Here is a 26,686-nt window from a genome sequence, read left to right as displayed (position 1 = left end):
GGTGAGGGCTTAGATAACTACTAAGAAGGGAGGCTATATACAATTTAACATGATTGTTACCTGCAACCACTTTGTACTGGAGTGCGCTTCCATAGTTGATGCTTAAAAGGGAGCCACGACCTCTAGCATCCCAGCTTAATTGGATAGTGCTTGCATCATCTTACATTAACTTTAGCTAGAGTGATTGCAAAAGGTATGCCCCTCAATCAATATTATTCTAGCTGTATTCATTGTATTCCCCTCCACTCTAGAAGTACTGCTAGGCTTTGGTATGAAGAAATTGTTTGGGGACTTGACCATTGTACTGGCAGAGAATCAAAACTGCTACAGGAACTGTATCATTCCCTAATCAGAAGATCTGTAGCAGCAGACAACCTGTCCTAGAAATAAGCTATTCCTGAAACACACATTGTCACAGAGCATTGGGTATGTTCTAGAGTGCACTGAAGCATAGCACCAATGAGGCAGATTTGGCCAACTAACTGCTCACTTGAGAACATGCCCCAGAATCTATTGCAATGGACAGAGGCACCATAAGACATGTCAATGAGGAAAAGGATTCCATAAAAGGCTCACTTTGGTTTGGACTTGGTATCTGCAAGTCAATCTCTCCCAGTTTCCTCCATGACCAGGAAAATCCAAGAATGATACTAACAAATAAGAAACCCCTCAAATGTGGATGTTAATCTGCATTATATTTTCATTAATAAATAAGTTTTTTCTTTTAATAACACTGAACATTTAACAGATTTGCCCCATTTCCTTTCCTTCCCATACACAAAGAGACAATGTCTATAAAACAACCACTCCCTCGTCCTGCCCTCCACCCCCCTCCACCCGCAATTGCAGAGGCGAAGGAGAGGGTACCCGGACACCTCTCTGCTAGAGGGAGGAGGGTAAAAGGAAGGACACAATATTCGGCAGGCTTTGGGGGGGGGAGAGAAGGGAGAAGTGATCTGCACTCGGCCTGCTTCACACAGGCAATGGAGACAAGCAGCTGATGGGAAGAGGTGATCAGGGCCAAACAAAGATATTAACTGTGCATCAGAAAGGGGGCGATTCTTTAGAACCTTCCAAATCTATGTGGAACGACCACCAGAGCCACTGCTGTCCACGATGTTGCTATGCCAAGGCCCAAGGCTTTCCGGAGCAGTTGGTCTTGGGCCAGCCTTCACCTTTGCAGTCCAGCCAAACTCCCCCTCCCCGCTTCACGTCTATCTGGAAGAAGCGCACACTGCAGCTGCATGGAGGGAAGCATTGCAATGCGGAAGGGGTGGCAGGCTTGCTCAAGCCGGCGAGGGAGTTGGGAATGGGATCCTTCTGGAGTCTCCAGGCCTGGCCCCTGGGAGCCAGGCAGCCCTCTCCCTTCCCCACCCCAGAAGGGCCAGCTGGAGGGCCCAGTGTCCGCAATGGTTCCACTGCCACCGCCACCCCCTGCTCCCCGGAAGTAGGCGGCCCCTTCACATGACAGAGCAGCTTTTTGCTTTCTCCTTCTTGAAAGTGGAAGAGATGAGCTCAGATCGGCTGGGAAAGCGGAGGAGTCTCTTGGGGAAACTTCGGGCTGGGCTCTTGGGGGGCTGGGGGCCAGGCTTGCTCAGGCAGATGGACGCTGCTGTCCGGAAGATGCTGTGGATGCTTTTCTCCGATGTGAAGGCTGAACACTCCAGGTAGGTTTCTGCTCCTAGCTGCTTGGCCACTGCGCAACCCTGAAAAGGGAAAGAAAAAAAGAGGAGGGCATGAGGACCCAAGCCAAGGAGCAGAGCTAGTGCTCCAAATTAGGACACACATGTTGAGATGGTTGGCACATCATTGTTTTTGTTTGCTATATATTTTTGTGTTTTTATACTGCAAACTGTCCTGCAATGAAGGGTGGCACAGAACTGTGCTAAATAAAATTATTAAGCCATAGTTAGATGGAGCACTGTGGTTTGCTATGAACATGCAGCGCACTGGCGCATGTTGATGAAAAGTTCTCACTCCACACTCCTGCCCCACTGGGAAACAAGCCAGAGTCCGGATTGTCATTTGAAACTAGGATTGTGGTTTGCTTTCCCCAAAACAAACCACGAACAGTAAAGCCAAGATGCAGATGCCAGAATGTAGCATTCTGAAATGCATCGCACTTGAGCATTGGATTTGAAACAGTCCTATAGCCAAACCACAGCCCAGGTGCCATGAAGCTGCCAATATCCATCTCAAGGAGGGATGTTCCTACGGTGGCTTGTTCCTCCCAAGACAGTTCCAACAAAAGGACCATACTCCCAACATTCAAGATATCAAAGTTCTATTAAATTTCAAATTCCTCAGCGTATTTGTATTTCAGCAAGGCCACTTTATTATAGTTGGAGTAAGCCTTTGCAGAGAAGCTTGCAGTTTATATACCCAGTGGATTTTAAAGAAATGTTTGTAGTTGGTATATGCAATTGGAGTGTTATTCTACCCAACCTAGGACTTCTAAGACTGCATAGATATATATCTATACTTATCTATAGATTGAAAATATCATTCTTAGTTGGAATCCTTTTGTGAGGGTATGTTCAGAATGCCTTTTTAAGTTGTATACAAAGCTAATTTCAGTTTGCAAGGAAGCACATTCAAGCTCAAATTCCTTGAGGGATAACTTAAAACAAAAAAAACCCAATGACTTGAGGAAGGAATTTGAGCTTGAATTTAATCATGTGTGCCATCATATCTACAGGTGTAAGTAAAACCCTAAGCACAGAAGACTAAAAAAGAAGAAGACATCTACTGCTCAAGGAAGGGATTCATACTGGGGTGGGTGTGTAGGTGCAGACCTTACCTGTTCATAAGAGACAGGGGCTTGCTTTTGGTGGGACAGTTCCATCAAGGTGCTGAGGTCGGTGCGCAGGTCTATCTTGCAGCCAATCAGCAACACACGGGTGCTAGGACAGTAGTCCAGGATTTCTGTCTTCCACTAGATAAACATAGAAGAGGAGGAGTTTGGATTTGATATCCCACTTTATCACTACCCAAAGGAGTCTCAAAGCGGCTAACATTCTCCTTTTCCCTTCCTCCCTCCACAACAAACACTCTGTGAGGTGAGTAAGGCTGAGAGACTCCAGAGAAGTGTGACTAGCCCAAGGTCACCCAGCAGCTGCATGTGGAGGAGCGGGGAAGCGAACCCGGTTCACCAGATTACAAGGCCACCACTCTTAACCACTACACCACGTTGGCTCAATACCAAAGAGGAATTGAACCCTCCAGCATTCCAAGACTCAAAACGTGTCCCAGGTAGAGATATTGCCACATCACCATGACGCAAGCTGTCCCGTCCTCTGGGGCTCACTTAACAAGCTGTTTTGCTAACTGGGAGAAGTCTAACATGGTGTTGCCATTGCTTAATTTCTGCAGTGGGCATGGGATTTTAAAAAACAGTGTCAAGAGTTCTGTGTGAAAATTCAAACGTGTGTTCTCTTTCTCTCTCACTCCCATAGACTGGGCACACCTGGAAGCAATCTCTATAGCCCCCTCACCATCCAACAGTTATGCATGACAAGAATTACAGAGCATTTGTGGAAATAAGAATAGAGAAGCAGCCCCAGAACCTAAAAATCCAGGATCACAGTCCTAAATAGTTAAAGGCAGATTTTAATTACCAGAAAAGAAACTGAAGGATAATATCCTTTATAGATCAGTTGGTTTGGTGTTATTAATATAGTCATATCTTAGGCCAAATCTCTTTCAAAAGACTTTAAAGACCTCCTCTCTTTCCTTGAGCAGGATAGGCTATGAAAAAAATGCAATTTCTAACAGAAGAAAGTAACACGAACTTTGGGATTAGCTGTCAGGCAGCGTATACTCTGCAGCTTCCTGAACAAGTGGATCAGCGCACATTTCCCCCTTAATAGCCATCCTATACTCCTTTAGCAATTGACTTCTCTGGATTTGTGCTTTTAAGAATCCATTAGATGCTACCAATGAATTTGTGTCATATGGCTCACAAGTAATGGGACTCAACTACAGGACTCATTGACTGCCTTACTATACAAGGAGTGCCAGCTTAGAATACTCTGCACATAGATTTAAAGCAGCAAGTATGTACAAACATGAAAGGATCGTGAACAGAGACGTTTCTAAATATAACGGCTCAAAGTGGCAAGAAACTCAAGTTGGAAACTAAGAACTGTTTTTTTATATGTTAGGCTGATAGAGACCAGGACTTTAGGGATACCTTGCTGGAGTATTTATTGAAGACCAGGGAGGAAAAGTTAAGTAGGGGGAACAGCAGCGCTATCCATTTGCAATTGTCCGTATGGCATGTAGAAATTGTGGGTGCTGGAGGCCTTTAAGGAGAGGCAGAAATGCATTTGTTTAGGTGGCTGAAAGGAGAGAATAACTAGATGATGTGGCAAGTCACTTTCAACTCTGGGGACACAGGATATTAGGCAGGGTCCTGGGCTCAGCAGTCCTGCTTTGCATGCAGAAGGTTCCAGGTTCAATCCACGGCAGCCCTAGGTAGGGCTTGAGAGCAGATGCCAAGTCAAAATAGACAACACTGGGCAAGGCAGCCTCTCATGCTGTGTTTTATGGCCTTTCAAAATATTGCCCCATAATTCTCCCAGACAACCTGGATCTCCAAGACCATCTGTAGTCTTGAAGGCCATTCTTCTTCAAACAGTGGTTGGGGAGAGGTGGGAGGAAACACAGGGATGAGTTTTGCGGAATGGGCAGACTCCATAATAAAGTTGGGCACCTCGTTTATACTGTGCTTGTGTATGCCCAGGCCTAAATAGCTCTCAGTATTGTATATATATGCATGTAAAGTTAAAATGGAAGAAATATTAACATGGAGCCAATTCCCCCCGTGCACCATACTTTGACTAAAGGGTCTCCGAGATCTGGATACAAGTACAGCTGGGATAGCTCAGCTGGTAGAGCATAAGGCTCTTAATCTCGGGGTTATGGGTTCGAGACCAAACTGGGCAAAAAGATTCCTGCATTGCAGGGGGTTGGGCTAGATGACCCCCATGCAGGCCCAGACAGAGGGGGGACATATGGGCCACTTGGCCCGGGCCTCCGATTCCAAAGGGGGCTTTGGTCAGCATAGTCACTATTGTATATTTATATTTTCCATTTTGTCTTTATATGCAGATATGGTTCAAGCCTTGAAATAAAATTATTTGTCAGCATAACTTTTGTGAAAATTATTTATATACTTACTTATTTATAAGACTTCAGTTATCCCCAGGGTAAAAAAAGGGGGGGCACATTATCTACCTGGCCTGGACCTCTGCCTGACTCTGCAAGGCCCTGCCCTCATCATCCCTTCCAAATCTACAGTTCTATGAATCTACACTGGGGGACCTGCATTAGAGGCCCCCCCCCGTATAACTATGCCTGGATGCTCATGGATTTCACAAGATCTGAGAGGAAGCATGGATGCTTCCCATGTAGGTCAGGGACCAATGACCCCCTTAAGGATGCCTCTCTTCCCAGGAGGCATGTAAGTCTGGCTTGTGGAGCATTAAACTCCGTGCCAGCAGGTACCCCCAATCCGACCCTCAGGCCTTATAGTAAGGGGAGGCAGGGAGTGGGGAGGAGCACACATCTCTCTCACCTTCTTCAGTGCACTGTCCATGGTCTCAGGGCGGCTGACATCAAAGCAGAGCAGGACCGCATCTGAGTCGCTGTAGCACAGGGGGCGCACATTGTCATAGTATGGGGATCCTGTGCAGAGAGGAAGGTCATGAACCAGCTCAGGACACTCTCTCCCACTGCCACCAAATCAAAGCCAGTAAGCAGCATCCGATTCGAATAAGCCTTTTAGGTGCAAGTAAAAAGAACCCACCCACCCTCCCCTCCACATTGCAGGGCCCTGCATGCTCACTCACACCCATTTTAATATTCAGCCTTCTCAAGGAATAGCTTCACCAGGGTTTATATAACCAAGGCCATCTCTCCACTACCCTTCTGCACAAGCAGTATTGAGGGCAGGAGGGGGGGGGGTGCAGGGCTCCCGTTTTTCCCAGGGATTTTTTTTGGGGGGGGGGGGGATGCAACATACAGGGAGGAACGGGTTGCTTAGCAACCCGCTCATCAGCGAGAATAGATAAAAAAAAGGTTGCATATGTGTAAGGGATGTTACGGATGCAAGAACTGGAGGTGGGGGTGGGGAACTGCTGCGTAGACGCAAAGGGGTGGAAGAAGAGGAATAGGATCACACAGCACCCCCCCTCTTCGAAGCAGCAGCAGCAGCATCCAAAATGCTTCTGCAGCCCAGACGCTGCGTGCCCAGAATAGCAAGCAGCCCCTGGCTCCCTGCACCAGCACAATCACCATGGCAACAAGGGGGATCCGAGTAGCCAGGGACCCCCACCACCTCCAGCCCCCTTCAAAAGAGGGGATGCTGCAGCCATTCCCCATCCCTGGTTGCTAGGGCAACTCCACTACACCCCTCTCCACGCGCGCACACAATACCCTTTGAGAGCCCCTTATTGTTAGTGTCCATTTCCTCCCAATTTCACGACCAAAGTCCACACCAAGCCCCCTCTGCCCTGGAATCCCTCCTCCTTAACATGCACACAATGGACAAATCTCCTCCCCTCTGCATTCCACAGGAGGGGGGGATGAAATAATAGGCAAAGCTGGAAGATCACAGACCTTTCAGCAGCTTCCACATCTTGCAGAAGATGTGGGAACAAACGGGAGTCTTGGGGGAGCCGAATGGGGGTGGCAGGAAAGAGGATTACTGCATTTTTACTTCAGCCCTGAGGGACTGGAGTCTCTCATTCTAACAGCTAGAAGGGCAGATTTAAGATATTGCACACAGCTGTCCAGCTGTGCACACACACAAACAAGTTGCTTTTTAGGGCAGCAGCCCCTAAACATGGGGTCTTGGTTCTTTTTTGGCCAGGATTCCAACCCTAAGATGGTCTAAAGTCTTTGCCTCACCTACTCCTCCCTCCTTTGCAGGAGCCATTAGCTCTGCATACCAATGCTAGATGTCCCCTTTTTTCAGCTCAGGACTGCAGTGCATAACACGTTCTCCCCACCCCCAAAGCTCTGAATTATGAAGAACCCCACCCCCCACCCCTTCTAACTAACACACACATGATTCAAAGCCATTTACTCAGGCTAGCAAGATCCTTCCCTTAGATCTAGGTGGGTAGAACAGAATTTAATCCACACCCACTATTATTATCACTGTATTCTCCCATACCCAAAGCTAAAGTAGACCAAGAGACAGAAACATCGACTAGACAGGATGCTCCCCACGCCTCACCCCACACTGAGCCCTTGAGAAATCCTCACTTCCTCATCTACATCTGTTCTCAGAACTGATTCACTTGTATTGTTCACCTTTCAGGGATCTTATTAAAAGGGTGGTATACAAGTTGAATTATTCTTATTATTGCCACAAGTTACCCCCTCTAGAAAGGCTGCTTGACTGCAGCATCGCCGAGGGGTGTAGCTTGGTCCTTAGCAGTGGGGCACAGTCCAGAAGGGGAAAGGGAGCCTCACCAGATGTGTCCCACAGACTGAGCTCCACCCGTTGCTCCTCCGTCTCCAGGCACGCCGTATAGTTCTCAAAAACCGTGGGCACGTATGTCTAGCAATGGAGACAAGATACACAAAGGCATTAGCTATAACTTTTTGGGTGGGGGTGGAAGAACTGTCAGCTACAGTGTCAAGCTCTGCCAGGAGAACGTTACCGATATCCAAGGATCTGGAGGGCAGAGAGGTCAGTACCTTCAAGTACCAACAGCGGTGGGGTCAGCACCCGACGTTGTGGGTGTCCGGACACCCCATCCACGCATCATCAGACGCCGATGGGCAGAAGCCGGTTAGTGCGCAGCTATGTGCATCAAGCCCATTTCACAGAAGGGGGGGGGGGCGCCGAGGCCATATTGCCTGCTGTGCGAGCAGATGAGATACGACAGCAACGCGCGCGTCCCTTCCGAAACAGCAAGCCCTCTCCAGCGCTCAGCTCCACAGAAAAGAGAATCGGTGCCCAAGGCAGAAGAGGGCCTGGAAAGCCGTGGAGGCAACGTCGCATCGTAGTCCCTGGAGGCGCGGGACGCCGTCACGCCGTCGAAGCTAAGTCGGTCTCCGCCGGATCGGGGCCCGCTGCGTCGGAGCTTCCCCAAAGTGAAAAGCAAGGCGCGGGCCAAATAAAGAAGGGGCGATGCAACGTCTCCACCCCGACGATCCAGGCCAGCCCCAGGCCCGACCCCCGACGCCTCCTGCAAGCGGAGGCCCCGATCCCGGCTGGTCCACTTACCTCCGGGTAGCAGTCCTTGGCCAACACTTGCAACATGGCAGTCTTCCCGCAGTGCACATCCCCGACGAGAACCAGCTTGCAGCGGGCCACCACCGGCTGAGGCGCTCTCCTCTCCCTCATGACGGCGTCGAGGGGCGAAGCGGGGCGCACCGGCCAACGTCTCTGCAGCGCAAAAGGGAACGGAGAAAATCCTTGCGCGACTCCCGGCTGCTGGCGCGCACTCGCTCGCTCCCTCCCCGGCTGCAGGACTCTAACTAAGCTCGGCGGAGCGGGGGAGGCTGCCTTTATAGATGATAGGAGACGCCAATGGCCAGCGGAGGCGGGACTCCGCGCAGCCAACCAGGAGAGGCTGGGCTCCAACCTGGTGGCCAGTGATAGAGACCAAGGTGGCTGAGTCAGAGTTTCTTTCCCTCCTTCCTCCTCAGGTTAAAGATACATCCCGGGGCCTGGAAGGATTTCTCACCTTTCGGGCTCAGGGTACAATTGGGGGAGCGGGGGCTTACGGCAAAAGAAGAGCGTTCAAGGCACCGTGGGGCAAACCAAGCTGAGATCCCTGCATTACAGGGGGTTGGACTAGATGCCTCTGAGGTTCCCTTCCAGGTCTAGAGGTTCTATGGTTCTAAGTGTAAATCATTTAAAGGGGGTCCTTGGTGTTTGCTTTTTCATGTGGCTAGAGCTGGAGCAGGCTTAAAGGTTAGGTTTTGGAAAGAGAGTTGGAATCATAGAATTGTAGAGTTGGAAGGAACTACAAGGGTCATCTAGTCCTGCAAAGCAGGAATCTTTTTGCCCACCGCGGGGCTCAAACCCACGATTCTGAGATTCAGAGCCTCCTGCTCTATTGACTGAGCTGTCCTAGGAGTTGTCAGGATTTTTTTTTTAATCAACCAGTGACTAAGTGTGTTGGTTTAATGACCAAACCATGTTTTTTTTTGTTTTGTTTCAGTGTCACACGTAGGAGGAAATGGACAACATCCTGCCAAATATTCTTGCTCCCCAAACAAGTCTCATTCAAATGCTCAACTTTGAATTCATTTACACAGATCCCGAAATCTGTCCTAATTCGGGCCTGGGTTTTTTTATAGCAAGTTAATAATTCATTTGCTGCCGGCTTCCAGGTTAAAAATAGCTCAACAATAGAAAGAGGCAGACGCAGAATCAGCTGGTTGGTAGTTTTCAGAGGGCCTGGCTGTTTTGCTGGCTGGAAAACATACTTGTTTTGTATGTTGCAGGTAAAGGAACTGGGAACACAAAACATGTTTATGGTATAGGTTTATTCTGTATGTCGATGAGGCAGAGGCAGAGCAAACACCAACCCAGACATACAGAAGGCTTGGGCTTGATTTAATTTGATTAGGTGGGATGAGAAGGGAAGGAAAAGGAAGGTGATGGGGAAGGAATGGATATCTTAATGCCAGGCGTTTCCCCACAATATTGTAACCTGCTCCGTCAAGAACGCTTTGATGATTTGCCTTGCTTTGTACAACAACAAATCACACTTTTGTCAATGTACATCTTTTCCTGGGAGGTATTGTCTTGAGTACTGTTTTGTATGTTTTGTTTCTTTTTCTTCTTTCAAAACCACCCCTAAATCTAGAAATCTCAACGTCTGCATTTGTATTTTCATTTTTTACATGTAAGCCTCAAGTACAGTCTTTGAGATATGTGCTTTGAGATACTTGGTGAGTCTGCATGTGTGAGTCTGTTTGCTCTCACCTCAATGATAGAATTATAAGGTAAAGGTAAAGGGACCTCTGACCATTAGGTCCAGTCGTGGCTGACTCTGGGGTTGCGGCGCTCATCTTGCTTTACTAGCTGAGGGAGCCGGCGTACAGCTTCCGGGTCATGTGGTCAGCATGACTAAGCCGCTTCTGGTGAACCAGAGCAGCGCATGGAAACACCCTTCCCGCCGGAGCGGTACCTATTTATCTACTTGCACTTTGACGTGTTTTCGAACTGCTAGGTTGGCAGGAGCAGGGACCGAGCAACGGGAGCTCACCCCGTCACGGGGATTTGAACCGCCGACCTTCTGATCGGCAAGTCCTAGGCTCTGTGATTTAACCCACAGCGCCAGAATTATACAGGGCACTAATATCCAGTGCTGGCTATAATCAGAGCAGTGGGCTTAAGTCCATTCACCAGTGGGTGTACTCTGAATATGACTTAGTTGAATATCACCCACAGTTCAATGAAAAACATTTTTTTAAAGTCATGGTTGGTCCTCCCCTTTGCTCCAGATGTTCCCAGATAATAATCTGTCAATATCTGAGTCTGTATTTCAGACGAGAAAGAATCTTTGTAGGTTCAATAAAATAAGTTTGAGAAAGACATTCAGTTTTCTCTATCGTTTCTCTAAATGTTGAGAAATTTATACAAAATTTCATTTCAGCTCTAAGAAAAAAAAGGAAACAACACCCCCTGTAGGAAACACATAGAAACAGCAGACACAAAGCGAAACTGATACGTGATCTAAATTAGTAGATCAAGTCCTGACTTGTCCTGTTGCTGCTTTGGTTAATGCATACCAGTTTCTGTGGCAAGCTAACCTACTTGTTACATTATTCTTTTCTCTTTTTTTACCAGTCTTGTTCCTGTCATAGAGGGTGGGGCCCAATCTGATGCTGACCTCCTGATCCAAATTGGTCCCAGCACCACTTTCCCACCAAAAATTGCTCTTCCTGGTGGTGATTGGTTGCTGAATGTGCTGTTTGCAGTATATAGCAAAGGCACTCATCCAGATCAGGAGTGTGGTCCCCCATGCCTGCTTTTGGTTAAAAATAAAGGTATAGTTTGAGTGATGTGCCTCATCCCACATCCAACCAATTTTTAGGTTCCATACCCTCCAACATTTCTCCAGTGAAGATAGGGATGTCCCATTCCATAATGCAACATTTACTATTTATACCCCACACATTTTATTTGGTTGCTCCAGCACTCTGGGGAGCTTGCAACGTATATAAAAACATCATAAAACATTCAACATTAAATAAACAACAATGCTTTCCTATACAAGATTGCCTTCAGACAGCTCAGGGGTTGGATAGCTCCATACCTTCAACATTTCTCCAGTGAAAATAGGGACATCCTAAGGAAAAGCAGGACATTCCAGGATCAAATCAGAAACTGGGACGGCTTCTCTAAATCAGGGACGTCCCTGGAAAATAGGGACTGGGGGATCTGGGGTTCCCAAGTGCGCATATACCATGAGAAAAACTATGCTGAGTCAGACTCATGGTCACTGGTGAATGATGGTCAGATTGTGGCTAGGAATGGTTAATCAGATCAGTATTTTAAAATAACTAAGTGTCCCAACCTTTTTTGTTTTGGGGGCCAGTATGTGAAGCAGTTGAAACACCTTTACTGGACCTTGGGTCAGTGACTGAGAAAACACAGACTAACATTCTAACCCTCTTCACTATCAAGGAAATTCTGGATGACCTGGTGATTAAGGGCCAAGCTGCGCCATTGTATTATGGCCATGTGTGTAATGTTAGCCCAACAGAGCCATCTCTGTTGTCACACCAACAATTTTCAGGCAACGCCCCCAAACAAACCCTGATTCTTTGCCCCTCCAAACAATCCGTCCCGTGGCAAATTCCACTCCTGGAAAGTCACCTTTCTCTTTTTTTAAAAAAATAATATTTATTACTTTTCCAAAAATTTAAACACTAAAAAGACAATACAATGCAATACATTAAACTAACAAAACAAAACAAAACAAAAACAATAAAATAAATCAAACAATTTCATTATCCCATCTTTCATTCACTTATTTCCACGACCTCCTCACACCTCGCTTTTTGTATTCCACTTCTGTTAATTATTTCAGCAATTCCTTTCCATCTTCCTCTGTTTCCTATCCTATAATTATCTTAACTCATTCTAACCTTATTTTTTCCTTTAATACTCTATTAATCTATTTATATTTAATTCCTTATAACATTTCTACTATAGCCATATAACTTCATTCCAACATTTTTCTAACATTCATTAATTTTACAGTATTTCTGTAAATAGTCTTTAAATTTTTTCCAGTCTTCTTCCACCGACTCTTCTCCCTGGTCTCGGATTCTGCCAGTCATTTCCGCCAGTTCCATATAGTCCATCAACTTCATCTGCCATTCTTCCCGGGTGGGTAAATCTTGTGTCTTCCAATATTTTGCGATGAGTATCCTTGCTGCTGTTGTTGCATACATAAAGAAAGTTCTATGCTTCTTTGACACCAATTGGCCGACTATGACCAGGAGAAAAGCCTCTGGTTTCTTCAGAAAGGTATATTTAAATACCTTTTTCATTTCGTTATAAATCATCTCCCAGAATGTCTTAATCCTTGGGCATGTCCACCAAAGGTGAAAGAATGTACCTTCAGTCTCGTTACATTTCCAACATTTATTGTCAGGCAAATGGTAAATTTTTGCAAGCTTGACTGGTGTCATGTACCACCTATAAATCATTTTCATTAAATTTTCTCTTAAGGCATTACATGCCGTGAATTTCATACCAGTGGTCCATAACTGTTCCCAGTCAGCCATCATTATATTATGTCCAACATCTTGTGCCCATTTAATCATGGCTGATTTCACCGTTTCATCCTGAGTGTTCCATTTCAACAGCAAGTTATACATTTTTGACAAATTCTTAATTTTTGAATCTAACAATTCTGTTTCTAATTTTGATTTTTCCACCTGGAAACCAACTTTTTTGTCCAAATTGTATGCCTCCATTATTTGATAATAATGGAGCCAATCTCGCACTTTATTTTTCAATTTTTCAAAGCTCTGCAATTTTATTCTGTCTCCATCTTGATCCAGAATTTCCCAATATTTCGGCCATTTGGCCTCCATATTGAGTTTTTTCTGTGCCTTTGCTTCCATTGGGAAAGTCACCTTTCTCTCAGAGATAGAAGCAGATTGCTCTAATAACAGGAGAAGCAAACAGACTTTACTGGGAACTCATGTGGGGCTTGGATGGCAAACAGGATATGAGCCCCAGCAGCAGCAGCAGCAGTCCTGAGGACCATACACATAATTAAGTGTAATATGACAACATGGCAGATGATGGCACATTGCTTTGAACACATTTGCCGAAGGGGGGGGGGGGAGACGTATAGTTTTCAAGCTTGCAACTTCTAAGGACCAAGTTGGCTCAGCAAAACATGCCGTTTTAGATGTGTTTGTGTCTTAAATGGCTCCAGGGTAAATATGATGATGTAACTGCCCAGGAATGGGCAGGGATAAACAATAAGACCAAGACCCGGAATGGGATCCTGCCTCTAATCTAGGGGGATCACACTCATCCTATTCCCAGCAGTGATCTAAGAATGTTGCCTTCTTATACTTGTCCACAAACTGTCACTGAACCAAGCTGAGTTTTGAAGGCTATAGTGGGCATTTGGTTGCTACTTTTTAGTCAATGGTCCCAACGCCACTGATGTTTGGAACTGGCTGGAGTGAACTTCTCACCTTGCTTAATGCTTGTGAACTGACCAAGTGTCTTTCCGGTGAGATGGAGGTAATCTTTGTTGCATTTTAGATAGTTTTTACATTGTTCCAGCAGAGAGGAATCCAAATTTGTGTCATGTTTGCTGGACTCATGTTTGCTTAAGTGGCTCACTGTCTGAGCTGTGGAGACTCACTAACTAAACTGAGTAATTTGACAATAATGTCACCCAATTTAAAGAGCTGTCTTGGTGTATGCCTAGGATCTCAATAATTTACCTAGGCTTTAAAATGCAGCTAGATTCTATCAACTAGATATTCTCCTACAAAGTTCCCTTATATATGGCAGGGGGAGAAATCTTCTGGTCCCACCCACCGTCCTGAGAAGGAGAAGCTTTACAGAGTTTGCTTTCAACATCCCTGTCAAAAAGAACACATAAGTACCAACACACAGTTTCCCTGGGCCTGTACATACAACAGGAGACTGGTCAGCTTCCCAGTCTCACAAAATCTTATTCAGTTATTATCAGTTATTGAACAACAACAATTGTTGGCATTCAACAGTCTTGAAAGACAATGAAATGCATCTGCAGGCGTGAAGTCAAACTGTTGGAGAATCACAGTGCCTTCTGTGGCAGCAGAGACCGGTAAGCTGTAACTGCTGCCTCCCTAGTGGTTTTTGCTGTTAGTAGAGAAGACTCCCTGGAAAAGATGTTGGGAAAGAGAAGGGGACGACAGAGGACGAGATGGTTGGACAGTGTTCTCGAAGCTACCAGCATGAGTTTGACTAAACTGCGGGAGGCAGTGGAGGACAGAAGTGCCTGGCGTGCTCTGGTCCATGGGGTCACAAAGAGTCGGACACGACTAAATGACTAAACAACAAGCACCAAAGTGACCTCTCTGGGGCACAAGGCTAGGCAGTGCATATGGACGTCCAAGGCTGCCCAGACAACAAGACCCCCGTCCAGCAACTGCATGCTAAGGAAAGCTGGAGCTGTTGAGTGTGTGCTGGGCATCAAACTGTCAAAGGTCATAAGAACAGAAAGAGAGTCCTTCTGGACTTATTTGTTTGTTCAATGTACTGAATTAAATGTCTACCCTGCCTTTCCTCCCAAAGGTGCCCAGGGATTGGGTCAGCAAACTTTTTCAGCAGGGGGCCGGTCCACTGTCCCTCAGACCTTGTGGGGGGCCAGACTATATTTTGAGGGGGAAAATGAACGAATTGCTATGCCCCACAAATAACCCAGAGATGCATTTTAAATAAAAGGACACATTCTACTCATGTAAAAACACGCTGATTCCTGGGCTGGATTGAGAAGGCGATTGGGCTGGATCTGGCCCCTGGGCCTTAGTTTGACTCCCCATGGATTAGACTAATGGCCCATCTAGTCTGGCCAACCAGTTGCCTCTGGGAAGCCCAAAGACAGGACATGAGCCCAACGGTACTCTCCTATTCTTGTTTCCCCAAACACTGAAATTCAGAGGCAGCCTCAGATACTGAAAGCCCCTGTGACCAGTAGCTTCTTATTAATGATGTCACATATCACTGCTGCTCACGGATGGCCCCCAAGGGGGGGGGGGCTGGTGGCCAAGTGAATTGCACAATAGCGCACAATAGCCAGCTTTAGAGTGTTGATTTGGGTTATTTCCCCCTTAAGTCCTTAGCCTTGGGTCTCTCACGTACGTTGCAAGAGGCAACTCCCTCCGAGTTTGTTTTGTGACCCTGTCCTTGAGTCAGGGAGGCAGCCGCACTGCCCATTGCCCTGTGCAGTGACATTTATTATTTAGGAATGAAGGACCCTTCTATGGGGAGGAAGGAACAGAGGAGAGAATAAGTGCAGACCCTCCAAGTGTCCCTTTTTCCCGGGGGACAGTCCCAAATTTAAGAAGCCATTCCGATTTCTGATTTGATCCCAGAATGTCCCACTTTTTCTTCTTTTTTTTAATAATTTTTTTTATTAGTTTTTACACATATTTTCCAGCATAACATCCTTTAAACATCATTTCAAATTAGTTGGCTATCACAGCCTGAGACTTCCTTCAACCTCAATTGATAGTTTTCTAAAGTCTTTCTAATTATGCATTTTGTTACTATAGTTATTGCTATAAACTCAGATTTCCAATACATCTATTCTTAATTCTCTTCACAATAATTTATAAATTACTCCTTACAAAACTTCTTTTAACCCTACAAGTGGTATCAATTGATTACAATTGCTTTCCAGATATGTCAAAATCTTCTTCCATTCCTTTAGGAAAGTCTGGTCCTGCTGGTTCTGAATTTTCCCAGTTACTCTCGCCATCTTGGCATAATAAAAAAAATCCTTCCAGTAGCACCTTTAAGACCAACAGCTGGTCTTAAAGGTGCTACTGGAAGGATTTTTTTTATTTTGACTATGGCAGACCAACACGGCTACCTATCTGCATCTTGGCATAGTTCATCAATTTCTCTTGCCACTCTTCTTTAGCTGGCATTTCTTCTTGTTTCCGTCTTTGGGCTAACAGTGTCCTTGCTGCAGTTATTGCATATAAAAACAGTTTTTTATCATTCTTATGAATTTCTGTACCCACAATACCCAATAGAAGGGCTTCTGGTTTTTTAACAAATGTATATTTCAACTTTTTTTCCATCTCATTATAAATCAATTCCCAGAAGTCCTTCACCAGAATGTCCCACTTTTACTTAGGATGTCCCTATTTTTATCAGAGAAATGTTGGAGGGTATGGATTTATGCGACCCCCCCCCCCAAGCCAAGGAGATATAACTATACAGCCTTTAGAAGACATCTGAAGGCAGCTATGTATAAGTGTTTTTAATGTTTAATGTTTTATTATGTTTTATTATGTTGGAAGCTGCCCAGAGTGGCTGGGGCAACCCAGTCAGATGGGTTGGGTAGAAATAATAAAATTATTATAATTATGGAATAGGATGTCCCTATTTTCATTGGAAAAATGTTGGAGGATGTGTAAGGGACCACCCACTTTCACCAAAAATAGTGGTTGCCAACACCAGACATACCCTCCAACTATGTGCATGTGTTGAAGTGAGAGGTTAAGGGTGCAATCCTAAGCATGCTTGCCAGGATGTCTTATTGCACATTGATACTGAAGATGGACTGCAGTGCCATGCTAAGGCAAATGATATGAATGGAGGAAGCTGTAGTTTTAATTCCTGGCATCTTTAGTTACAAGCTTCCAGGAGCAAGTCATGTGGGAAAGACCTCTGCTCAAGACCTTGGCGAAGAGCTGCCAGTAGCCAATACTGGACTTGGTGGACAAATATTCTGGTCTGGAATAATGTAGTTTCCTGTGTTTCTAACTCTGTGGTAAACAAGCATAGGATTGCAATGTTCATGACCGTCATTTCAGGATGTGTGGGCAGGAAGAAGAAATTCAACGGAGGTGCCAAGTGAAATGAAACAGAACTGCCCACCTTCTTTTCAACGTAGAGAGAAAAGGCCTATACCCCATAGGAGAGAAAGGGCGATACTAGTTGCAATAATAATAAAAAAAAGATTTAGTTTTCATTTATACTATGAATTTCTATGCTCAAAACAGCTTATGAAATAGAATAGTGAAACACAGCAACCCCTTGTTAAAACGTTTTGTTACAGATGACAAAACAATAAAGAAAAAGAGAATAATGCCAACAACCAAATAAAACATATTAAGTGGTTCTTCATCCACCCACCCTGCCCCAAAGCCTAGACTTGTTTTCTTAAAATTCAAATAGATCTGGCCCAGTGGATTTCTTTTGGGAGGGAACCAATGCTGCTGCAGAGAGCAAAGGGGGGGGGGGTTGATCCTGGCCAGACAATATGCTGTGGAAATTCCCAGTGGCTCTTCCCATCAACTGAGCAAGAAGCAGAATTCCAAAATAGCTTATCATGGATAGTCACTTGAAACAGATTTGGCCCTCATGTGTCAAAGAGGTGTGACATCTTCCACTTTCTGTTCTAGGTGTTGATTCACAGTCTAGTTCCTGTCATTAGCAACATCAGATAATTCACATCACTTTTGCAGCTGGGCTGCAAATCTGTCTGAGCATTTGGGGATGGGGATGAAAAGAGCTTGCTCTCTGCTGTTCAAACGGTTGAGTTTATGAATCGCCTGTCATAGAGCAGATAGGGAAACTGAGGCACAGAGCTATAAAAGTGATTTCTCTACAACCCACAGGCAATAAACTGAGATCAATTATACAGACAGCTGTTTCTTATATCTTTAGTCCTTGGACCCATTTTGAAGATGGGCAAGGAGAGAAAAAACCCTGCTGACTCTCAGTCTCCTTTGTGTGGCCAACAGTGGCCTTTGACCAAATGGCACACTGTACAGAAATCATCTCGTGTCCCATCCCTATTGATTCAACTTTTGGATACCTTGTGTTGTATATGCAGCCCATTTAATGATTTTAATGTAGTTTAAATACAAGCTGATCACAGTTGCATACATTGATCTGATCACAATTGCTTGTGTGTGCACCCGGTTCTCAAACAGGCATTGATTATGTAAATAAAATAAAATAAACGAACAACAGTGGAATGCTGGCAACACTGGTTAGTGCCACCAGCTTTACAAGGGAAAATTAACGATTTGGACTACAAGTGGGACCTGCCACAAAATGCGTGGAATGCTCCTGTTCAGTATCCCAGACACACAAGCTTCTTCCAGGATACTTCATTCCTTCTCTCTCCCAATCTCTGGGGTTTTCCTCCCCCTACCCCCCAACATTCACTCAACATGTTTTGTCCACTGAGCATGCTCAGTGCTGATTGGCAGCAATCCCTCCCCTTAGTTTTTCTTCTTCTTACCAGGGCCGTCTTAAGCATATCCGGCGCCCCCCCCAACCCATTTCCCAGAGTTGTCAACCTTTCCCCAAGCCCGCGGAGGCTTAGGAGGCAAGCTGCACGCCCGCCAGCCATATAGTTGGCGGGGCGCAGCTGGCGGGCGTGCAGGGAAAGGGGAGGCTGCCGGCAAAGCCGCGCAGCTCCCCCACTCGCTGGAACGCCCCTGAGAGGCCAGCGCCCTGGCGCAATGCGCCAGTAAGCCCAATAGGAAAGACGGCTCTGCTTCTTACACACAGTACTTTTCGAACTCCTGCAAAACCTGGGGTTCCACTGAGCCCACTGATACCTCCCTCTTGTGTGTTTCTGGCTGCATAAGGATGTACACTCCTACCCTGAACTTAGGAAATTGTCATAATCCAGAAGGTGCCCTCAGAGACTTGGGTCCTAGCTTCAGGAGGTATAAGCCTCCAGGGCCGGATTTAGGTTTGATGAGGCCCTAAGCTACTGAAGGTAATGGGGCCCTTTATATGCCCAGCTGTCCTTTGTCAACAACAAATTGTTGCTGTTTCTTGTGTTGAATATACGCTATATGGAAATGAGCAAACCGGTGATATTTTAGGGAGCAGGCCAGCAGGCCGGACCCATTACTTACATCATAGGAGCCTACACAACACAAAATACTGTTGCTGTATGTACCGTATTTTTCGCCCTATAGGACGCACTTTCCCCCCTCCAAAAACGAAGGGGAAATGTGTGTGTATGGGGCGAATGCAGGCTTTCGCTGAAGCCTGGAGAGGGAGAGGGGTCGGTGCGCACCGACACCTCTCACTCTCCAGGCTTCAGGAAGCTATCCGCTAGCCGTGGGAGAGCTGCGCGAAGTCACGCAGCTCTCCCACGGCTAGCGGAGAGCTTGCCTGCACCCAGAAGCTTGGGGCGCGCTGAGCTCAGCACGCCCCAGGCTTCCGGCTTCACGCAGCTCTCCCACGGCTTGCGAATAGCAGCCTGTTCTGGGGGCTGGGGGCAGGGGAAGCTTGGGCTTCCCCCGCCCCAGCCCCGCACCTGGGAAAAAAAATTAATTTCCCCCCCTTTATTTCCCCCCCAAAAAACTAGGTGTGCCTTATGGGCCGGTGCGCCCTATGGGGCAAAAAATACGGTAAGTTTGATTTTATTTGTTTTTCATCTTATATTTTGGAACTGTACATGCAGTTCTTTTTTCCTTTAATTTTTTGGGTGGCCCCAAATAGAGTGGGACCCTAAGCTATAGCTTGTTTAGCTTATATGTATATCCGGCACTGTAAGCCTCTCACCTAAGCATGCACTGACTAAGGAAGTTCCCAGTGCAGTACAGTCTAAATCAAATAAAGGTCAAATGCAGGGAATCAGTGTAGGTCTAAACATGATTCGGAAGCAAGCTCAGGAACCAGTCCAATATCAATATCACAGAGAGTTCAGTAAGGCAGGGGAACTAGACCAACAACTTGAAGGCTCAAGAGGGAGGAGGTGCAAAAAAGAGAAATGAATCTCACAGATGCCACAAAAGGGATGGGTTCTTTAGGTGTTTCAGCCAAAAATGCCTTTGCCAAGTTTTGGCTTATTCCTTTGTTTCTTACCAGACCAATCTCAAAACTTTCCGTTAAGAAAGAAACAGAAAGGGTAACCTCCAAGAGAGAGGACGCCTTATGGACTCTGGCCTCCTGACCTCAGGTGCTGGTCAAGGAGTTTCAGGGAATGCTTACTTGCAAGTAGACTCTGGTCTGTAGAGGCCTGCAGCCTCATTGCTCTTCAGCCTGAACCCAAACCTTTTGGCGCCAGCATCCTTGAGAACCAGTGGGGTGGTTCCATTTCCTCCTCCACAGCCCCAGGGATTATCCAGCAGGTCCAACCAGCCCCTGGGGTGCCACAACCAGGATTTACAATGGAGCGTGACAGGTGGAGGGGCACCAGAATCTGGCGCTGCACAGGGCGCTGCTGAAATTTAAGACCCCAAGACTTGCCACTGCCTCAACACTGCCTCGTCCACAAGGTTCTTGACCTGTGGGGTGTTGGGTTTGTCTTCAGAGGTTTCCATGCCTGGTAGCAGGTCAGAACAGGGCAGAAATAGAGGAAATGCTTTGTTCCAGGTCTTCAGTAAATAGCTGAGTAGAGAGCCCATGAAAACTATCTGATGAGCTGGCTCCCCCAGCAGTCAGCTGGGCAGCTTGTCACTGAATTTGGCTCTGGACATTGTTCCTGAGTAGTTCCACATACATCTCCCAAGGCAGAACAAGCACTCAGAAGTCTTGGTTCCCTGCTACCAAAGGTGATCCGATGGTAAGGTTGGTTATTGGTTCCCTGCAAACTGCATTTCAAACTTTTGTGAAAATAAAGAAATAGGAACTAGTAATAACCAACTTCATAACATCAAAACTCTGCCGTCTCAACCCTTCCTTTTTATCTTAATGGTTCAAATTCATTTTCTCCCCAAATTTATTAGCCTTCACTTCCAGCAACATTGTCACCAAAATACATGTTATATTTCTCATACTATAAAGAAGAAACCCAAATCCTGCTTAAGCCGGCCACTTTGATTTTGAATTAAAAAAATAACAACTGGGGGTCCCAATCCAGAATGGGCTCTCAATCCAGATTGGGGCCTTGCACCAGTTTCCTTGTGAAAAACGCCAACAGCCTGGATAGCTCAGCTGGTTAGAGCTTGGTGCTGATAACACCAAAGTCGCAGGTTCAATCCCCATTTGTGACGGCTGCATATTCCTGCATTGCAGGGGTTGGACTAGATGATCCTGAGGGTCCCTTCCAACTCTACAATTCTATGAATCTATGATTCCCACCTTCTGTTTGTCTCCCCCCCCCCCGCAAAGGTAAACAGGAAACAGCATCATTAGGGGCAAAAAAATTATAAAAAATAGGGGGGATTTTCAGCAGAAAACTCACTGTGTTCAGGTCATCTTGAGTTAGGGGTAGGATTTTCAAGCTGATGTAACTTCCAGGCAGACTTAAATCCTGCTTTGTTTCAGTTCAGCGCCTAAGCCTTGCATGGTTTATTCAGAATTTCATGTATGTTGCAATGTCGTCGTTGAACATTAACCAGAGTAGGAACTCCCCACAGAGAGAAAATCCCCGAGCTGTACAAACTTTTCCTTCCTACGTTCCAAGATGGTTCTTAAAATGTCAGCGGTGTGGGAGAGAAATATGGTTAGATTAATAATAGTTGGCCTTGGAGAAAATGGGGGAGGGGAGGAAAGAAACTAGTTTAAGCACCACAGTACTGTCAATGTCTCATTTGCTTCTGTCCCATAGAAGTGAAAGGGAGCTAGGAAAGCCTTGGTTACATTTGTGATATTTTGGTTGGGCTAATAAAGGTTTTAGTTACCCTGATACAGATTTAGGGATTTTTCTTAGGGTCAGCTCAGCTATCTTTAATTATTTTAAATTTTCAAATATACGAGGAAAAGAAACAGAATAAAATCCACAATCCAACCGAAACCAACCCTTCCTCTAGCAAAGGATGTCAGAGATCAAGGTCAAGACATATATTGCCAGTAAATCACATTTCAACCTCCAGCATGCAGGAAGAATTACTGGTAAATGATGCATATAAGAAAAACATATGTAATGAGTTCCATACTGATAAAGATGCAGAACATATAAACTCACAGCATATTGCTTAGAATTTATCTGTCTTTGCTGATCCTCTGATATTCCAAGTACCGTATTTTTTGCTCTATAAGACTCACTTTTTCCCTCCTAAAAAGTAAGGGGAAATGTGTGTGCATCTTATGGAGTGAATGCAGGCTGTGCAGCTATCCCAGAAGCCAGAGCAGCAAGAGGGATTTCTGCTTTCACTGCGCAGCGATCCCTCTTGCTGTTCTGGCTTCTGAGATTCAGAATATTTTTTTTCTTGTTTTCCTCCTCCAAAAACTAGGTGCGTCTTGTGGTCTGGTGCGTCTTATAGAGTGAAAAATACAGTCCCCCCCCTCTATTATCGCAATATTCCAGATACTAGTCAGCTATCTTTATTTTTTGTGTTACATTTGTCTAGCAGAATATCCCTATTGCAACCACAGCATCACACTGCCCCCCCTGCCTCCCTCCCCACCTCCCTGCCTTCTAGCCGGAGTCATCAAAGGATTGTGAGCTCAGTTTCTGAGAAAACAAAAGCCCACTGTCCTGTGCACAAACAAATCCAAGGTGAGGTTGATGACTTGGGATAACAATTTCAACGCAAACTGTTTGGCAACCTCCCCTCTCTTTTCTCTAACCCCACCCCAGCAAGTAATGCAAAGAAGCTTCAAATTTACAAGCAGGGATGTCAAATACTCTTCTCTAAGGCTGGGTACACATTACTGTTTATTCTGGCTCCACTGCACTCCTATCGTTGGTATTGAAAACCGAGTTTGAATCCTCTGGTTTCTTGAGAAATGCAGCTGATTGGTGTATTGTACCTGAACCCAGCTTCCATTCAGTTCGAAAATGTAAGGTGTGTACGTACATCTGAGACATCCATCACATACACTCAGATGATAGCTTCATTGAACAGCAGCTCACGGGGGTTAAAGGTAAAGGTAAAGGGACCCCTGACCATTGGTCCAGTCGTGACCGACTCTGGGGTTGTGGCGCTCATCTCGCTTTATGGGCTGAGGGAGCTGGCGTACAGCTTCCAGGTCATGTGGCCAGCATGACTAAGCCGCTTCTGGTGAACCAGAGCAGTGCACGGAAACGCCGTTTACCTTCCTGCCCGAGCGGTACCTATTTATCTACTTGCACTTTGATGTGCTTTCGAACTGCTAGGTTGGCAGGAGCTGGGACCGAGCAACGGGAGCTCACCCTGTCGCAGGGATTCGAACCGCTGTCCTTGCTGTTCTGATCAGCAAGTCCTAGGCTCTGTGGTTTAACCCAGCGCCACCTGCGGGGAAACAAATCAGACAATCAAGTAATGGTGTGCGCAGCAATGTTAAACATGACTTGAAATGCACTAGAGGAAAGGGGGAATGACCCGGATGAATTTTCAGCCACTCATGTGCACATACCTAAGTGTGTCTGCACCAAGGGACAAGCCCATCTGGGCACATGGAAGGGGATCCGTTGTGTCCCCATCTTCATATTCTCCAATTGCCCCTGTTTATGAAGCACATTCCCTGTTTCCCTTGTAAAAACACTGTCCTGGTTTTACCTTTTCTTGGGGGAACGATGTGACTTTAGAAGTCAAATCTCTCAGAGCAGGGAGCAGATGCATCTTGATTCAAGTTAATACACATGTAAGCCACTGCTGCACTGCTTTCCTTCCTGGCCATTTCCCTTAACAGCCTAATTGACAGTGGAATGGAAAATAGCACAAGGGATAGTCGACAAAACAAAGAGAAGACAAATCCCTTGCTTTATTTCTGAAGACTCTGGAGAAGACAAATTACTGTATTTTTCGCTCTATAAGACGCACCAGACCACAAGACGCACCTAGTTTTTGGAGGAGGAAAACAAGAAAAAAAAATTCTGAATCTCAGAAGCTAGAACAGCAAAAGGGATCGCTGCACAGTGAAAGCAGCAATCCCTCTTGCTGTTCTGGCTTCTGGGATAGATGTGCAGCCTGCATTCGCTCCATAAGACGCACACACATTTCCCCTTACTTTTTAGGAGGGAAAAAGTGAGTCTTATAGAGCAAAAAATACGGTATGTGCCTTATTTCCTGACAATGCTTTCCTGGCTTTGGGACCACACATGGGAATTCTGATGTTGTTATGTGCTGAGCGAGATGCCTTCCATATAGGTAAATATGCAATACAGTGGTACCTCGGGTTACAAACACCTTGGGTTACAAACACTTCGGGTTACAGACTCCACTATAACCCGGAAGCAGTACCTCGGGTTAAGAACTTTGCTCCAGGATGAGAACAGAAATTGCGTGCCGGCGGCGCGGGGGCAGCAGGAGGCCCCATTGGCTAAAGTGGTACCTCAGGTTAAGAACAGTTTCAGGTTAAAGAATGGACCTCCAGAGCGAATTAAGTTCTTAACCTGAGGTAACACTGTAGCAAAAAAACCACAAAAAACACAGCACCTTCCTTGTCTGGCAGTGGAGGAAAGGAATGCATGGATCAGAGCCAGCCTAATGAGAAAGTGGGAAAGTCCAGGCTGAGGGTTTTTCCTTCTCTTATATATCATTTACTTAGAAAGTCATGTTCTGAGCAAGTTTAGCAGCTGACAGATGGAACTTGCTCATCAGGAAGGCCCTGGTTCAAATCTCACCTCAGCCAGGAATTCACTAGGCAAGCAAATCTCTCAGCCGCATTTGAAATTTGGGGATAATAATACTGACCTGCTTTAAAAGGTCATTGTAATATTTATTTTTTAAAGTATTTATACCAGGGCAGGGGACCTTTTCAGATTCATGGGTGTAGCGGGGGGGGGGGGGCAGCTGACCCCCATCAAGTAAAACAATAGAAATACTTAACTAACTGACAAGTTGGTTCTCCTCCACACACAAAAGTCCTGCCCCCCCCAAGCAAAAATCCTGGTTATGCCTATGGCCACATTTCCTTTTGGGGAAAATTCCAGGGGTCAAATATCAGTGGGGGGGGGGGGGAGAGAGGCAAAAGTGAGCAGAGCACCAGTTAAGCTGGCAAAGATATAAATTGAAATCCAACCCTTGTTGGAGATGTGGTAAAGAAATAGGAACAACAATACATATGTGGTGGAGGTGTGAGGAAATTAAGAAATTTTGAACAGTAATACATGAAGAATTAAAGAAGATGTTGAAAATATCAAATAAAAAAAACCACCCAGAGATATATCTCCTTGGATTGACAGGGGAAGAGATACCATGGGGGGGGGGGGAATCTTCTTATATGCAAGTACAGCAGCTAGAGTAGTGATTGCTGCTAAGTGAAAGTCACAAACTCTACCCTTAAGGGAGGAATGGATTTGAAAACTAAATGAATACTTAACTCTGGCAAAACTAACAGCTATTATAAGAAACCAATTGAATCAAAAATTAAAAAAGGAGTGGGAATGTTTTGATGAATATATGGTAAAATACTGCTCAAAAAAAGATGTGCGAATATGCCTAGATTAAAATGTAAAGTATCTGAGGGAAGGTAAATTAGTAAGGAAAGATAATAAGACTATGTAGAAGATTTGAGAAGACTATAAAATGCAAAGATAAATGTAATCTCAGAATGTAGAGGAAATCGAGTTGGGGCGGAGGGAAGTGGGGGGAGGGACAAGGCAATATTAGGTTTGATTGATGGATATGTGGGGGGATGGGGAGGGTGTGGTGATGGCTTTGGTGTATTTATATTGTGATGTAGTATGGAAAAAACCCAATAAAATATTGTATTGGGGGGGAGTGAGCAGAGCAATTTTGCCTTGGGGCAAGACGCTACTTTCTTCACATCCACACATCCCTCTTTACCCTCCAAGCAAGAAGCACCCTCAGAGTTCAAGGACACACCCTAGGCGAGTGTTTCTCAAACTTGGGTCCCCATTTGTTGTTGGACTACAACTCCCATCATCCCTGAACACTGGTCCTGCTAGCTAGGGATGGTGGCAGCTATAGTCCAACAACAGCCGGTGGCCCAAGTATGAGAAGCACTGCCTTAGACAGACAAAAACACTGAAGGAGGGTGTGGCATTTGCCAGTTCTTTTGAAAATGTCTGTACAGGGGGAGAGAAAGAGTTAATAGGTAGACCAATAGGAAAGCCAGAGGCGGAGCCTACCTGTTTATAAAAGGGCTTAGCCTGAGGTTTAGTTTGAATTGCTTGGTTGGTTGGGAAAAGGCAGCTGGGAAAGCAGTTGTCAGACAGATGGAAATACCTGTAGAGAGACAGTTAGTGCAGTTGGTTCTTGTGTGAGGGGAGGTAAAAGAGTTAGAGGCAGAATAAAACAGAGCCTAGGACTTGCCAATCAGAAGGTCGGCGGTTCGAATCCCCGCAACAGGGTGAGCTCCCGTTACTCGGTCCCTGCTCCTGCCAACCTAGCAGTTCAAAAGCACGTCAAAGTGCAAGTAGATAAATAGGTACCGCTCTGACGGGAAGGTAAACGGCGTTTCCGTGCGCTGCTCTGGTTCGCCAGAAGCAGCTTAGTCATGCTGGCCACATGACCTGGAAGCTGTACGCCACCTCCCTCGGCCAATAAAGCGAGATGAGCGCCGCAACCCCAGAGTCGGCCACGACTGGACCTAATGGTCAGGGGTCCCTTTACCTAAATTAAGACTAAGAGGGTAAAGGGTAACAGC

At 45.8% G+C, this 26,686-nt stretch overlaps 1 protein-coding gene and 1 long non-coding RNA gene across 3 annotated transcripts; both read right to left on the bottom strand.

Moving 5' to 3' along the window:
* Nucleotides 1–676: 676 nt before the first annotated feature.
* Nucleotides 677–8,494, bottom strand: RND1 (Rho family GTPase 1). The gene is made up of 5 exons (XM_080996054.1): nucleotides 8,243–8,494; nucleotides 7,483–7,570; nucleotides 5,579–5,688; nucleotides 2,801–2,935; nucleotides 677–1,706 (listed from the first exon to the last, which is right to left on the bottom strand). The coding sequence occupies exons 1-5, from the start codon at nucleotides 8,360–8,362 to the stop codon at nucleotides 1,461–1,463; spliced, it is 699 nt and encodes a 232-aa protein (XP_080852180.1). The 5' UTR covers nucleotides 8,363–8,494; the 3' UTR covers nucleotides 677–1,460.
* A 7,160-nt stretch (nucleotides 8,495–15,654) lies between these two features.
* LOC308471232 lies at nucleotides 15,655–26,317 on the bottom strand. 2 transcript variants are annotated; one of them, XR_013982820.1, is made up of 4 exons: nucleotides 26,169–26,317; nucleotides 21,393–21,620; nucleotides 16,095–16,190; nucleotides 15,655–15,970 (listed from the first exon to the last, which is right to left on the bottom strand). It is a non-coding gene; the product is annotated as an uncharacterized lncRNA (long non-coding RNA). The 2 variants fall into 2 exon arrangements; XR_013982821.1 differs by lacking the exon at nucleotides 21,393–21,620.
* Between the last annotated feature and the right edge of the window lie 369 nt (nucleotides 26,318–26,686).

The sequence above is a fragment of the Podarcis pityusensis genome, assembly GCF_964106645.2.
Source record: "Podarcis pityusensis genome assembly, chromosome: 2".
Taxonomy (NCBI): Eukaryota; Metazoa; Chordata; class Lepidosauria; order Squamata; family Lacertidae; genus Podarcis; species Podarcis pityusensis.
Note: the sequence above shows the minus strand (reverse complement) of the source record. Positions and strands in the feature narration are given on the sequence as shown.

Coding starts and splice junctions, on each gene's coding strand:
- RND1 (XM_080996054.1), bottom strand. CDS start 8,362: ATGAGGGAGAGGAGAGCGCCTCAGCCGGTGGTGGCCCGCTGCAAGCTG. Junction 7,571..8,242: donor CCAAGGACTGCTACCCGGAG/GTAAGTGGACCA, acceptor CTCCATTGCTAG/ACATACGTGCCCACGGTTTT. Junction 2,936..5,578: donor TGGACAGTGCACTGAAGAAG/GTGAGAGAGATG, acceptor ATGTTTATCTAG/TGGAAGACAGAAATCCTGGA.